The sequence below is a fragment of the Sphaeramia orbicularis genome, chromosome 12, assembly GCF_902148855.1.
Source record: "Sphaeramia orbicularis chromosome 12, fSphaOr1.1, whole genome shotgun sequence".
NCBI classification, from domain to species: Eukaryota; Metazoa; Chordata; class Actinopteri; order Kurtiformes; family Apogonidae; genus Sphaeramia; species Sphaeramia orbicularis.
The window spans coordinates 72,711,057-72,726,282 of record NC_043968.1 but is presented as its reverse complement, the minus strand read 5'-3'; the positions used below and the strand labels follow the sequence as shown (position 1 = coordinate 72,726,282).

The 15,226-nt window shown below is 36.5% G+C and overlaps 1 protein-coding gene and 1 long non-coding RNA gene across 6 annotated transcripts in view; one reads left to right on the top strand and one right to left on the bottom strand.

Annotated features, from left to right (window-relative positions):
- Positions 1-15,226, top strand: part of LOC115430805 (uncharacterized) — a 636,483-nt gene that overhangs the window by 615,791 nt on the left and 5,466 nt on the right. The window lies entirely within an intron of this gene.
- Positions 657-15,226, bottom strand: part of znf462 (zinc finger protein 462) — an 89,554-nt gene continuing 74,984 nt past the window's right edge. For all 5 annotated transcript variants that reach the window (XM_030150994.1, XM_030150992.1, XM_030150993.1 and 2 more), the window contains 3 exons: positions 14,198-14,507; positions 7,654-7,792; positions 657-4,531 (listed from right to left, as the gene is read on the bottom strand). In XM_030150994.1, coding sequence (XP_030006854.1) covers positions 4,318-4,531; positions 7,654-7,792; positions 14,198-14,507 — 663 coding nt within the window. In that variant the 3' untranslated portion in view covers positions 657-4,317. The remainder of the gene's footprint in view (positions 4,532-7,653; positions 7,793-14,197; positions 14,508-15,226) is intronic.

Below are 15,226 nucleotides of genomic sequence, written 5' to 3'. Positions count from 1 at the left end.
TCGGTTGTTGAGCTATAAAAGCACACATATATCAGTATTGTAACACTCCAACCATCTGAACCAAAGTGACATGTTACAAACCTCATTCAGTGTCTGTACATTTCCAAGGAAATATTACCTAAATTTAAAGAGTTACTGGTAGAGTTACTGGTTACTTGTTACTGGTATTATTAGGGTGAATGTGGTGTATGATATTCTGTTCATGTTTTCTTTTCTTATATTCATCATTTAATAGGTCTTATGTATTTTTTTTTTTTTTTTGTAGTTTTGTTTGTTTTGTGTTTTTTTTCTTTCTCTTCTGCTCAGTTTACTCAGTTCTGGTTGTAGTTATTGTTACCATTAAAATTATCACCATGGTTGTTACTGTTTGTATTGTTGATACTTTCTTGTGAGGGTCTTCGCCACCTTCTTCTTTCCAGCTCCCCCCCCCATGTCAGGTCTGGCATCGAAATGTGGTTCAACAAAACTCATAATAAACACAGTAGAATGTCAAGGGGAGCCTCATATACTTTATGAAGTTTCCCTTGGCAAAGCAAATTTGTTCAGCATCAAAAGGAGCCAGACTACCACTCTGCTGTTAGGATGCCGGACAAGACAAGTAAAAAAAAAAAAAAAAAAAAAAAAAAAAAAAATTAAAGAGAAGAGGACAACATAGCTAACTGTTATCTGATAACTTTATTATCAAGTTAAAAAAAGACAATGAATTACAATATTTACAGAATATCCAGAGATAAATGGAATAAAATTGTAAACAATCATTCTAGGCAACATCACAACCCACCATCAGGTAATCAGATTTATATGGGAAGAAAGGCAAGAAGGAGAGATTCTAGTGTCAAACTATGGAAACAACAGTCTGAAAAGAGAAATGCATCGTAAACAAACTAAACATATATACAAGTATCCAGTGTGTAATCAGCAGGGGCTTCACTTTGGATAAAATGAGGGGATATTACAGTCTTGAGACTGCCCACAGTGAGGGATTCATAGTCATTTTTCTATTAAAATGATCACAGAACAACAAACAATTTTGGGTTTGACAGCTTCATTGCCCAGATTGTCCCAATTCATCTTCCGGTTTGCACTGGGTTTTCAAACTGGGTGACAAGCTGCCTTGCAAAGCTTATTTCTACAACAACAGTTTTCAAACGGTTACTTTGAAAAAGCTACAAGCTGATCCTATAAAACAGAAGAAGATAAACGAAACGGCTTTGAGATTTCAGCACCAACTCAACCTGTTTGAAAGGTAATAAGGACTCGGGAGCATCGTGGGGCTGCTACATTCCCACCTGTTGTCGACCGCTTGTACGGAGATAATACCCTCTCACGGATAGAAGGTACCGGAGTGACAGATCTGGGACTGGTCACGAGTCAGCTAAATCTCAACAACCAAGCGGTTTTCTTTTAAAGGAACTATTTTTTTTCTCATCTCTTCCTGTGCCGTGCTATACTTAACTTTCTTCACAATAAACGCCATCACATAGTAGAGGATTGTAATCATTTGCATTGACGGATTTAAATATTGTACAACCACACTTCTCATCCTATCTGTTACTCCCAATACAGTACAAAAAAAAGAGATATTTTTCATTGGAACCAGACATTGTACAACAGCGTAATAATGTTAGATTGGGGACTCAAAAAAAGCCCAGAGGGGTTTTCTAACATTTTTTCATGTCTTTTTTTTTTTTTCTTTTTTCTTTTTAAATGAGAACACCTAAAGGAAAACAAGGGTAAAATTATCCTTTCTGAAACACCACAGTTCAAACACTTAACAAGGAGTTTTGTTTTCTATACATGGCTGCAAACATGTAGTTCACCTGGGTTCTACTCATACCCCTCTAATTCTATGGTCCAAACCCAGATTTTCCATTTTCCATCAATGGTTGAATGTTCAGGAAATACAATCACAGCAGCAAACACAACAAGCTTGGTAATTATTTTGGTACCAAGAACACAGTTATATTAATTGTGTTCCTTTCAACAGATTTGAGCAATAAGCCATTTATTTTAGACTGTTTATCACAGATTATTGGACATATTGGAATTTGACACCAGTTCGATTCAATTGCAATTTCTTTCTTATAAGGCTTCAGGGCATTCAAGCAGCAACTTCCAACAAATACAATCTCTGCCTATTGTCAATATCAACAATAACGCTAGAACTTCGTCTTAAAAGAAGCACACAAATGCAGACTATGACTAGTATCTCCGAGAAATGACAATTACGACGGCTCAATCTGGGGCAATTTGACACCTTTATAAAGTAAATCTTCACATTAAGAGTCCCTGTGGCACATGGTACATACGCACACACACATGATTTCCAAGCTCTGTCCTGGGTACACTTGTCTTTTCAGTGCAACGTCTAGAACCTTTTTTTAGTCAACCACAGGACCACAGACTGTAAAAAAATATCCGTAGCGTCCATGAGTTTTTAAAGGGATGATTGGATTTAAATGCTTAACGCCATCCTGTCAGTCATTTGGAGCTGAAAGTCTCACATTCAGACAACGCACAGGAACTACAACTGAAAAACATCCTACAGAATACCATATGTTCTGCATTTCAGTCCAGGAAATAGACAGGGTATGTTTTTTTTGTTTTGTGGATAAAGATGTTGCCGTTTCTTTTCTTATTAAATGAATATTTCCACTTCATGTACATGACAACCAAATTATTGTCATAACCATATCTATAGAGATAAGTGAAAAAAATGCATCTTATTACACTCTTTGAAGGAATATGTGGAACATGTACGCATATCCCGATTAAACTGTGTTACAAGGGTTTAAAGTGTGTTTTTGACACAGTGCATGCAGCCAAACACAGCACATAATGTAGTAATAACACACACACACACAACCTTCCTGGCACATTCACTGTGTCAAAATTAATACACAAATCTCTCCCATTGATGCGTAAACATGTGTCTGTTTTAAACACATCCTTTTTAAGAGTGTAATATTTTGTGCTTTGCATGGACTAACACCTAGACACATTTGGGGCAAAGTGAATTTCATGACTGGAACCATCGTTTTTTGAAGCAAAAATTCAATTTTGGTTCTTTTCCTGATTAAATGTAGTTTCTCGTCTTAAAGCCATTATCTTTAAAAGAACTTTATTTTAAGGCACTTGTATATTAGCCCCAACAGTGAACCATGGTGGACACTTAGTCGGGTGCTTTTTTTGATCCTGTGCACATTGTCATCTATTCTACCAGACCTTCACCAGACTGTCCAGAATGTCCACTCTTTCCTCTGAACTACTCATTTTGGTACTATATCAACAAAACTTAATAGCAGCGTCCACTAATGCAGATTTTTGCACTGAAAAGACAAGTGTAACCTCATGTTTGTGATGACAGACAATATGTTGCTGTTGTCATGTTCTTATTTTAACACATACCTACTGTGTGTCATATATGGGCACAGTTATGACACTTTATAACATATTTTCTCTGTTATAGCGGAGGATCACCTCAGCTTTGGACCACCAACACATATTATGTCACAGTACAGGGAGGATAATCCAATGTTGTTGATTTTGATGTTGTGATTAAAACAACTGGACAAGAACATTACAGTCAGGTTTGAAAGGTGCCACAGGGTGAAGGCTTATACGCAGTATAATACGGGACCTAAAATATAGCAATTTGCTACAAACATTGGGGGGGGGGGGGGGGGGGCACTGTCAGTATAGTATCTACGAATGAAGTAAAAATTATATATGATTTTTCTAAAATAGATAAGGTGCGACTCTTCCGCAAGGAACACTACACATTAAACACAAGTCTAAGATGAAAAAAAAAGCGTCAAATTTCAACAAGAAACATAAAAAGCTCTACAGTGGGCCACATCTGAAAAACGTTTTCATATCTCATTTGCTTTTAGGTACATTTACAGAGCCCCTGCTTGGATCAGCAGGGGGGAGTGTAAAAGGTGCTTCAAATAATAAAATGCTAATTTTAGTCATTAATCATTTTGGACAACACTCTTTATAAATAGTTTAGTTTTATCTAGGTGGGATCTTTCATTGTAGGTTTGACCAGAATGTCAGCAATAAAGAGTTCTGTTCACTATTGGTTACCAATATATCTGTCCTAGGGGACCGCCCATTTAACGAGCTCAGCCGTTTTATGCAGCACAACCTAATACTTACATATGTAACACCTAAACTCTAAGAATGCGCCAACTCATAAGAAGTCACTTTTTTTTTCTTTTTGCTTCCTTTAACATCCTATTTAAACACCTAGCTCAGTGCTGCTCCTACCCAATGCTAACGTTTAGAGTAATGTCCCACGAGGCCATGATGTGTTCAGCCAAACTGTTGATCGTTTTTGGTGTCGAGCATTTCTTTGTCTTCCAGGAACTGGCTTGGACTTCTATGCAATTCGTTGATGGGGTTCCCTTCATCTTTCCTGTTATTGGACAAGTCTAAGCCAGAGTCCAATAAAACGGAGGAGCAAATGGAAGATGGAGCGTCTATTGCTGAGGTGGTGCTGGTTTCTATCTGACTGCTGTTGACCATCCTAAAAGATTAAAGAGAGAAAACATCAGTACCTTAAAAGACCCATAACATCAAAGCCTGTGGCAGCATCCATCCCAGCTCTGTAACGCTTACACTCCCCTCCCTTTGGCCTTTAAATGAAGCCTACAGCTCATTAATGGCTCCTCTCTGACTTCGTGTTACTGACCATCAGTCACCGGGGCTGACACGTCTATAGATCACATCCAGATGCTGTCATGTACTCTTCATAAAGGTTCACTGTATGGTATTTTGTGACAGTGAATTTGCAGAATGCATACAGTTAAATACTCTCCCTCTCCTGTCTTCACCTACAGGCAGTAAACAACATGTCTGTCTGTTCAGTGTTTTTCGTTAATAGTATATAACACTAGTCGGTGGTAAAACACAGTAGGAACCTCAAGGCTGGATTCTACCTGTTATAAAATGACAAAATGGAGAATTTCTTTGCTCTATTACGTTCATTAGAAAGTAAAGAAAACACAAAATACACCAATGAAAATATAATTACGAATATCTGAAAATAGAATAAGATAAGAATCTCCTTTAATCAAACACTGGATTTTTAACAAGGAAAAACACAAAGACTTTAAAATACACAGATACAAAGGGAACAAAAGGCTGAACATTATAAAGGATAATTCTCTCAACATGTTTCACCCTGAAATGTGAATACATAAATAAAAGGCAGCTTTAACTCAACAAACTCCTACCTAGAGTCCTCTAACGATCCTCAAGGATCTAAAAGTTTTAATAAATGTAGTGAACAGGATGAAAAGAGCATCTAAACCTCCTACATACTCTGTCTGACTCGCTCCCAGAGCTGCCCTGGTTTGAGAGTTCTGGCAGCTTGTTCTGAACAAACTATCCAGGCAGAACTTTCCTCTCGTGTGGTGTCTGAGAACTATAGTGTGATTGGTCAGAAATTTGAAGTGGGTGTGGTTAATGTGGGAAAGGGGAGGACCTCCCATCAGTTTTGAGCTTGAGTTTCTTGTGTATGAGATGTCCTGGTAGAACAGACTTTGTTCTTGTTCTTGCCACTTCAAGAAAATTAACAAATGTCTCTGTTCTGGTTCAGTGTATAGGAGGATTTAAGCCCATTTCTTTTCTTCAGAGAACCAACAGACATTATGACTAGGGATGGAAATCGAGAACCGGTTGTTTTTTGAGAACTGGATCCTAGTAGCTCGATGCCTTGGAATCCTTTGCCTGCCTGCTTAACCATTCTGCTTATCGATTCCGCCTTCGTTGCGCATGCGCGATGACGTCACGCGTACGCTGCATTGTTTTGGTCAGAACGTAGCCAACATGGCGTTGAGGGAGAAACGGTCGAAAAAGACAGTGTAAAAGACTGGTAACACTTGCAAAGCTTCCATGTCTTCAAAAGGGAGGAATCCCTCCAATATGTTCAAACATTTGTCCACAGCATGTGAATCATTTACAGGAATGCCACATATGTGATATGCTACTTAGCAACGCTTGTGAATGTAGCAGCAGAGTGAACGCCGGGCCCAGTTCCAGTTCCGGTGCGGGCAGCAAACATCGTACCCCCTCAATGGACTCTGTGCACAGCCTCACTACTTCCTGATCTTCAGGTGGGTCCTTTATTTCCTGTCTTTCATTATTGGACACACTGATTAATCCACGTGTGCCTGATTAATCAGTAGTCACAACAAGAAGTAGCAGGCACACCTGGATTAATCAGTGTGTCCAATAATGAAAGACAGGAAATAAAGGACCCACCTGAAGTTCAGGAAGTAGTGAGGCTGTGCATAGAGCCCATTACAAGTTTCAGAAGGTAGGGGAAAGGACATGAAGTGCACAACAACGGGAGCCGAGCCAAGCCGAGTCGATCCGGTTCCACGTAGTGGAAATGCGACAATAGAGGAATTAGTAACGTGTCTTTAGTTTCACTTTCACTGTACACCCCCACCCCCTGAACCGGGCCGGCATCATCTGTTATTATTATTTGTACATACTGTATATGTTATATTTTCTGTGCAGATGGAAATATAAAAGTGCAAACACACCTGTTTGTACTCTTTTATTCCCTCACCCAATGAGAATCGACAAGAGAATCGATAAGGAAACGGATCAATAAGCAAAATCGATAATGGAATCGGAATCGTTAAATTCTTGTCGATTCCCATCCCTAATTATGACCTACGGACATGTGACATTTATCATCTGAAGCCAGGGTTCAAACTGAAATGGGGAAGGGAGCCTCCTCTTACTTATTTATTTAATTTTCACATAGTAAAAAACATACACATAAATACATGTTGGTTGAAAATGGTGATGGATGGTTACCAAAAACCCTAAAAACCCCAAAAAACAAGTGGTAACCTCCAGATTTAAAAGGATTATTTACACTGCAATTAAAAATATAGAAAAATATTTGCAAGCTGCACAAAAGTACATTTTAAACAAATAAAATTCTACAATATACCAAGCTTAGAAATGTATCCCATGTGGAAAATTACAATCACTCAGGAGCAGAGTTTTCACAGCTTTTTTAAACTGAATTTGAGGAAGCTCCGTAAGAAGACTTGGCAGATTATTCCATATATTTCAGAACACTGAACTGAGTCTGACTGGTACGGGCAAAGGGTGCTCTAATAAGACGGCTACTAGGAGATGAATACTTGTGGATTTCAGAGTTAAAAGGAAAAAATATTATTGAACTGCTGCCTGGAATACTCTTCAATCGGAGCTGAAAATACCAGATCTCATCTCACTACAAGCTTGTCTTACTGATTAGACAGCGAGAATCCTTTGGACAGTGACTATGTTTTTAAATATTTTCTAACCTCAACCAAATCTGGCACTTTAAAAAACTGATGGTGACCTAAACCATGTTGCACTTTTCATCAAACTGTTTTTATTATTTTGTGTTATTATTAAATTATTGCCTGTTTTTAAATTTTTGTTTTTCATTTATTGATCTGACTGATCTTTTCACCTGTTTTTCATTCTGCTGTGTGCTGCTGACCTCTGGGCCGGGTTGCCCATGTAAAACAGGCCTCAACGGGACTTTACCTGGTTAAAGGTTAGATGCTCACACATTCTACATGCAGCATTTAGAGTGAAGAGGTAAAAAAGGGTAAAAAAAAATTCAGTTCTTACATGCCATGTCGAAGAACATGACGTTCCCACTCAAGGCTGTTAGTAAAGCAGCGGCCGCAGAACTCACAGGGAAGACGTTTCTCTGCGCTGCTCGGCATAGAGCTGCTGCCGCTGCTGCTGGTAGGAGAAGCAAGGACCCCTGGGAAAAAAAACAGCACAACACTGGTCAGATGGATGGATCCATCTGAGGACTTCATCATGGTTACACTATACATGGTGGATCAATAGCATGCGGTTGTTTTCAAGGTGATTATTTACATATCGCTGTTATGACTACTATTACTATTATCACTTTATTATAACTTTTATCCTGTGATTAGTAAATTCTATCTATCTATCTATCTATCTATCTATACACACACACACACATACACACACACACATTGTGATTATTATAATATTATATTATATTATAACATAATAAGCTATTTATTATTATTACTACTACTAATACTTTCCAGTTGTTCAACAGAGTTATTGTTTTGCTCTTTTCTTGTGTGTGTGTGTGTGTGTGTGTGTGTGTGTGTGTGTGTGTGTGTGTGTGTGTGTATTTTCGGTGTTGTGCTGCTATTGCAGCCTCAATTTCCTGAGGGCTCTGTCCAAAGGATCAATAAAGTTCAATCAAATCGAATCTAATCTAATGACATTAGGTTCTTACATCAGTTAACACTTACAACATCTCTGTGCTCAGCGTATTTGGAATTAGATAAATAATGCCACTTTACAGTCTTATTTAGGATTTATAACATATCTTACAAACAAGCTGCTAATTATGTCGTACACACTATGTAAAGCTGTTATAATAATAATACAATATGAAACAAGGACAATAGCAACCTGTTGCCAAAATAGTAACCCCACATTTAGTAATAACTGTATTTGTAGTAAATAGAAATATTATAGTTTATATATATATAAAAAAGGTTGATTATGCAAATCTGATTGTGTGTGACTAAAAAAGTGTATGGTGAATGGTTTGTGTGGATGTTTTGTGATATTGCAAAAATGTAAAAAAAAAAAAAAAAAAAAAAAAAAAAAAAGTGTTACCAATGCAAAGGAAGTGGAATTCATTTAATTATGAGTTTGTAAAAAGGGGGTGGAGTCTTTAAGTTATACTTCTTCCCACTCCTTTTCGAGTGCAGGTATTTTTGTTTGTCCGTGTCGTTTTGCTTTTTGTTATCTGATGATTTTATGTGCTCAAAATAAAACTAACCTCACTAACATTTACTTTGATTGTTAAATGACGTCAGTTTTGTTAAGCTCTGATCTTTAGATCTTTACTTCTACATATGTTCAGTTAGCAAATATTCTGCCTGAATTTCCAGTGATTTGTGTTGTGAGCTGAAAATACGCTGACAGCAAGTTGGCATTTTTGTAAGTTTGAGCTGTTAAATGACTATTGTAGTATTTTAAAGAAGTCAAATGGACCTAATGTTAAGAGCTAAGAGAATGTTTTATGTAACATTGTTGTAATTTGAGTTACAGGAGTTTTGTTGTATTCTGCTGATGTCTCCTATTACATCTTTAAGGGTAAAAATAGCAGCTGTACTTTTGTGTGTTAGCTTTATGTAACACTCAGCAGTAACTGCAAACATACACAGTTGGTCATAAAGTAGGAATAATGCCGTTTTCACACACATTCCTCTTTTTATTCCTATTTCTACACATTAGTAAACACCTTTGACCCTTTGACCCAGTCCCAGCTACACTTTATCTATCAGGAATAAATCACATTGTCACAATCATTTCATTCCCATGTATTACCTATTGATACATGTGAATTTATTTGACATTTAATTTACTTTTTCAGATTACAAATGACAACAATCTGAGATTTAACAGTATTATCCTTGCCCAACAGTGAATACTTTGGTCAATATTTATTAGTGTGCCCTTTTTGTCAAGTGGTACCTGATAGTCTTTCTTTCAGTAAATAGCAAATGAGCATATGAAAAAAAGCAAGACCAGAAACGGAGGAAATCAATCCCAAATGACAACAGAATTGGGTTAGTTAACAATTTAGGGAATGACGATTGTGCAAAATAGAAAAGATTAAGCAATTAAACACCCATAACTCTTCCTAATGGGTACATTTACTTCTCTTAAAATGAGATACAGGAGAAATTTACCACTGGTTATTATGTAAAATGAGTGAGAACACAAAGTGAAATGATGCTTTAACAGATACGAACTTACAATATATTCCTGTAGAATCTATTGTGCAATATTTTGATATGGTGAGTGTCAAAAACCAAACACACATTAGAGGTGAAACGTTTGGAAGCAAGATCAAATTTGTACAGAAATAGATCATAGTTTCACTTGTAAACTTAAGACAAGATATAAGAACCACTCATCAGAATCCATTTTTATTAAAATGATCAGGTATTTGGGCTTTTCTCGCTTCCACTTTGCTTTCTCCAATGAAATCTCCTCTGACTTTAACAACAGCACAGCATTTCTGAGCAGTTCCTTCCATAAATTTTTGAAGGTATATACCAGGAATAGTATTACAAGCTTTCTTAAGTTCATCAATAGTCACTTTTCCATTGGACATCTGCCAAAACTTTACTGATATTTACTAGTGTGTAATGTCGGTTTTTCCATTAAATCACAAATTGATTTATTTATTTATTATCATGAGATGACACAAGAAGTCATTCCATAAACATGGCGACGAACGTAAATATCATATTGATTTACAGATATATTCATCGTTATTATATATTACCCCTCTATCCCGTACTAAATTTAACCTCCTAAGACAGAGGAAATGTCAGCAAAGTACAAGCTTTTGTTGTTTTTTATTAAATAAATGCCTATAATGGAAACATCATGATGCAACAGTTTCTTCTGATGGAGTTTTTAAACTTTTTATGGAATGTCCTTTGTGGTGGACGGTTTTTTTTTTTGTTTTTTTTTTTTGTATAAAGTTGTGGTAGCTGGGTCTTAGGAGGTTAAAAAAGATTCAATTTCCTGGTGTGTCCATACACAAAACATATACACAAAACTCTTCTTATTCGCTTGTTGTAATGTCTGTCAACATTGTTTTTTTTTTTTATTTGCGTGACTCTAGTTGCGGAAAAAGGTCTTTCCATTGCAGTTTTGGGTGATATACCAATTGTGCTACAGCCAAAAAAACCCACCTCTTGCCAGCACAAAAACTGACAGTTTGGTCGAAATTGTCGTTTTTCCATTAAGTAAATTTTTATGCGCAAGTTATATACACACAATTTGAGGGTCAATGGAAAAGTGACTACTGACAGACACACTTTTCTGATGGACCGATCCAATTCGTCTAACACAAGCTCAACTGGGGAGAGGTCCCAGACTGAGAGGTCCAAACCATTTATAAAAGACCACCTTCCTCTTCTATGTTTGTCTAGGAAACCTGACAGAGCTTGTAATAATGTTTAGGGTCATTATCCAGCTGCCAAACAAACTTTAGAGTTAAAAGTCTTAGTCCAGATGGAAGCGCATGATGCTGGAGGATGGAGTGGTGCTGTTCTGAATTCTTCATGATACCCTTTACTTCAAACAAACCTCCTACTCTATCACCTGTGAAACCTCCCCATACCGTGGCACTTCCACCTCCGTGCTTTATTGTGAATATCTGTGGTCAGCTTACTGAATGTGTGATTTATTTTAAATATTCATAAAAATTCAACCGTTTGCACAATAGGAACAATTTCAAAACGTGCTGAAAGAATAGACCTTGTGTTTTCCATAGACATCTGAGAATGCTCAGTACACCCCCCACTGCCTGTGTAATGGGGGGGGCAAAACACAGAGCAGTGAGTGAGACTGACTCGCCATAAAAATAGACAGTTTAGGTTTTTTTTTTTTTTTTTTTACACCATTTTCCTTGTTTTGTTATTTTTACTGTTGTTTACAATGTTGTGGTAATTTTCCTTTATTATTATTATTTTTTTTACTGTGCTTTTACTGAGTTTTGACCGTGGAACTGCTTTTTGGAGTTTAACCACGTGCCAAAAAGCAGCTGGACTGATTTAGAAAAAAAGAGCCAAAACTAAATCTACTAGGCCAAAATTCAAATCCTTGTTGCTCAGTGTGTTCCAGTTCACAGTTCATGTTCAGCATCCTAAATCTCTCATTGATGTACATTCTGAGTGTCTTATTTAGTAAAAACCTGTCAAACTTCAATTCCTCTTTGTCTTTTTCTGTTATTCCACCTGTTTTGACCCTAAAACACAGTAAAACAAAACCACTGAAGAAATGAACCTGAAACAGACACTAATTCACAGCAGTACCTTTACCTGGAATAACGTTTCAGGGTTAAAGGGTTAAAGACATTCACCCATGTCTCTATGGACCTAGTCTCTTCCATTTCAACCAAAAAGTTCAAACTTGCTTTCGTCGATCCAGAAAGCGTCTTTCCAATCATCATACGTCACATTATTGTTGTGCTTTTGCCCACTCATATCTCTTATTCGTGTTCTTTGGCACTTTTTTGTTTTTGCAGACACACAACCCTACAGACCAGCTTTTCTTAAATGTTTTTTCACAGTTGTCAGAGATATGGGTGTTGACCTTGTCATGTTGATTTCCTCCAATTTTTGTGATGGTATTTTTGGACAATCTCTCTTATAATGGTGACAATGATATATTTATCCTCTGCTTTTGTAGTAACATTGTTTCTTCCAGAGCTTTTTCTTTCTCCATAACTTCCACTTTCTTCTAGTCTCTTCAGGTTTCAGTGAACTCCTTTGTTCAACTCCGTTAACCGTTTTACAGTTTCTCTTTCAGTGCATCCTTTTTTCATTAGTGTAAAAATCTGTACTCTTGTTTCTTTACTCAGCTGTTTCCTTCTAGTCATTTCTGCCGTAATTTGTCAGAAATATGGACACAGATTAGATTTATTGGATTTTTGTATGCAAACTCTCAAAAGCCAAAGAACCAACATGAATAATGCAAATTGTGATTTAAAATAATAAAAATAATGATGGATTGGATTTATATGGTGCAGTTGGTGGTATCTGAGGCAGACTGATGGAAATGTGTCGACTAATCCATACTAACAGCCTCTCCGACCACCAGTCATTCACCAGTGGGAGTGACACTAGAGGCAAAGGTGAGTGAAGAGGCTTGCACATGACTGGGACAGAGCTGGATTTGAACCACCAACCCTCTGTTTATTGGATGACCTGCTCCATTTCCTGAGCCACAGCCACCTCCTCTGCACTAAAGTTGAGACTCTTGCAAATCATCTCAATTCTAAAACTAAGCATTTCTTGTCTTATGTTAACATATATTTGCCAAATAAATATTGTATGTATTTATATTATGTATGTATATGTGTTTTTGTTTGAGGACTTTTGTTTGTTTTGTTTTTGTTCTTTTTAGTTTTTATTAATATCTGGTATTAATATCTGGTAGGAAAAGTTGTAAATGGGTATTATCATATTAGCGTATACAGGTAAAAGGATGTGTGATATTGTTATACTATTATTATTATTATTATTATTATTATTATTATTATTATTATTATTATACAAAATAATAATTGCTATATAACGATCAGAAGGAATAGAAATCGGGGGTAGGAGTACATACATTTTTATTTCTTCCTACTCCTTTTTCGAGCATGTATAATTTCATTTCATTTGTTTTATAATAATAATAATAATAATAATAATAATAATAATAATAATAACAATTTACTATTATTTATTTATTTATTTTGTTGTTTGTTTGCTTTCATTTATGTACCAGTACTTATATTTTGTTGGTTGATTTTGTTTTGATTTCACTGTCTATATGTTCGAAATAAAGATTTCATTCATTCATTCATTCATTCATTCAATGATCTCCTAACATCAACATTAAAGGTAAACTGAGGAAAACGGTGCATATCAATGAAAGCAAAGTCTGATTATGCAGTAAATGCATCCCAAAATCCACAGAATTCATGCTGAATTCAACAGAAACTTGAAGTTGCTTCCAAATGTTTGGTCTGTAGAAACACAAAGGATTCCTATTTTGACAATTACAAAAGTTACTGACTAAGATTATTTGTGCCACATAATAATAATAATAGATGTAACTTTGTTTTTTAATCATCATTTCGTAATGAAAAGTCACAGCTTAGTGCTCCCTTGACAGAAGCTCATAATATACTAGTCAACATTTGCTAGGGATCAGTTTTATATTTGCACAGTAATTGATGTTGTATAATATTTTAGGTGACTTCATATATTATGTGTGTACTTTGGCTAGTCATGTCAAGAAAAATGGACCAAAAGGTAAAAAAACATAAATTTTTATTGCACTTTCAGGCAAAAGGGTGATACAACCCTAGAAATTAGAGTTCACAACAATTACTCTTCCAATTTTGTTTTCACTGAAACCACTCAGAATGTTCTGAAACACATACAGTGTGATGTCAATAATGTGTATGGCCACCATCCACATCCGCAGGCTGTACTCCACTGGGAAAATAAACTGTCAAGTTTCCAGAATTACACCCCTGAATATAGCAAAGTTATAGTCCTGATCCCTAGCAAATGTTGACTATTGTATTTACCTTGTAACTGAGGCTTCTCTGCTTCAACCTTCTTGACTTCCTCTTCCTCGTCCTCCTCCTCCTCCTCATCCTCTTCGTCTTCCTCTTTGATGTTATCCTCCATCACATCATCGTCCATCTCTCTCAGCTCCTCCTCCATGTTATCCATTATATCCATCCCTTCATCCTCTTCTTCCATGCTGTCTTTTCCATCCACTACCATCTCCATCAGGTCTTGGTCATCTTCCTCCTCTGCGCTGCTGCCGTGCTCCTTCATCATCTCCAGCTGGTCCAGGTTGACCCGACCCATCAGCTCAAAGTTACGGATCACCTGATGAGGTAAAGGAGATGTCATCAGTCCACTGAAAAGCCTCTGCTCTTTTTTTGTCCCTGTTTTTTCCATCCTTTAGTTATTACGTAAAATGTAAGATAACAATATAGTTAGCCTCATAGCATAATTACCAAAGTCATACATATATGTTAGTCATATACTATATCAGGGGTTCTCAACCTTTTTTAGCTCATGACCCCATTTTAACGTCAAAAATTTCTGGCAACCCCAAACATTCAAAACAGAGACATTTTTTTGCTCAAATTAGGTAGGTTTTGATCATGTAAAAGTTTGCTGTACAATGTTGTATATAAACATTAATTTTAACCAACATTTAGTCTATATAACGTATATTATTATGGATGGAGGCAGAAAAGCCAGGTGTAGATCACTGCTCAAAGTGAGATTTTTATTTTCCTTGGTCAGGATATGTACAGTCAGTCCAGCTTGGATTTACAAGGCTGACAATTAATACTGAACAAACAAGAACTCAAACTATGAATTATGAAAGAGCTGCAGCATCTGAAACCGACCACAATGAACATTTGACAGATAAACAGAACCACAGTGCTGCAGTTTCAGCTTCACAGTTTGTCTTTTATGTAGTGGGACTGTCTCTGTCAACTCACCATATATTTTTTATTAGTATGTTTTTTTTCTTTTCTTATCAATTACTAGAAATTTCAGGCGACCCCATTTGAATTCCAGGCGACCCCACG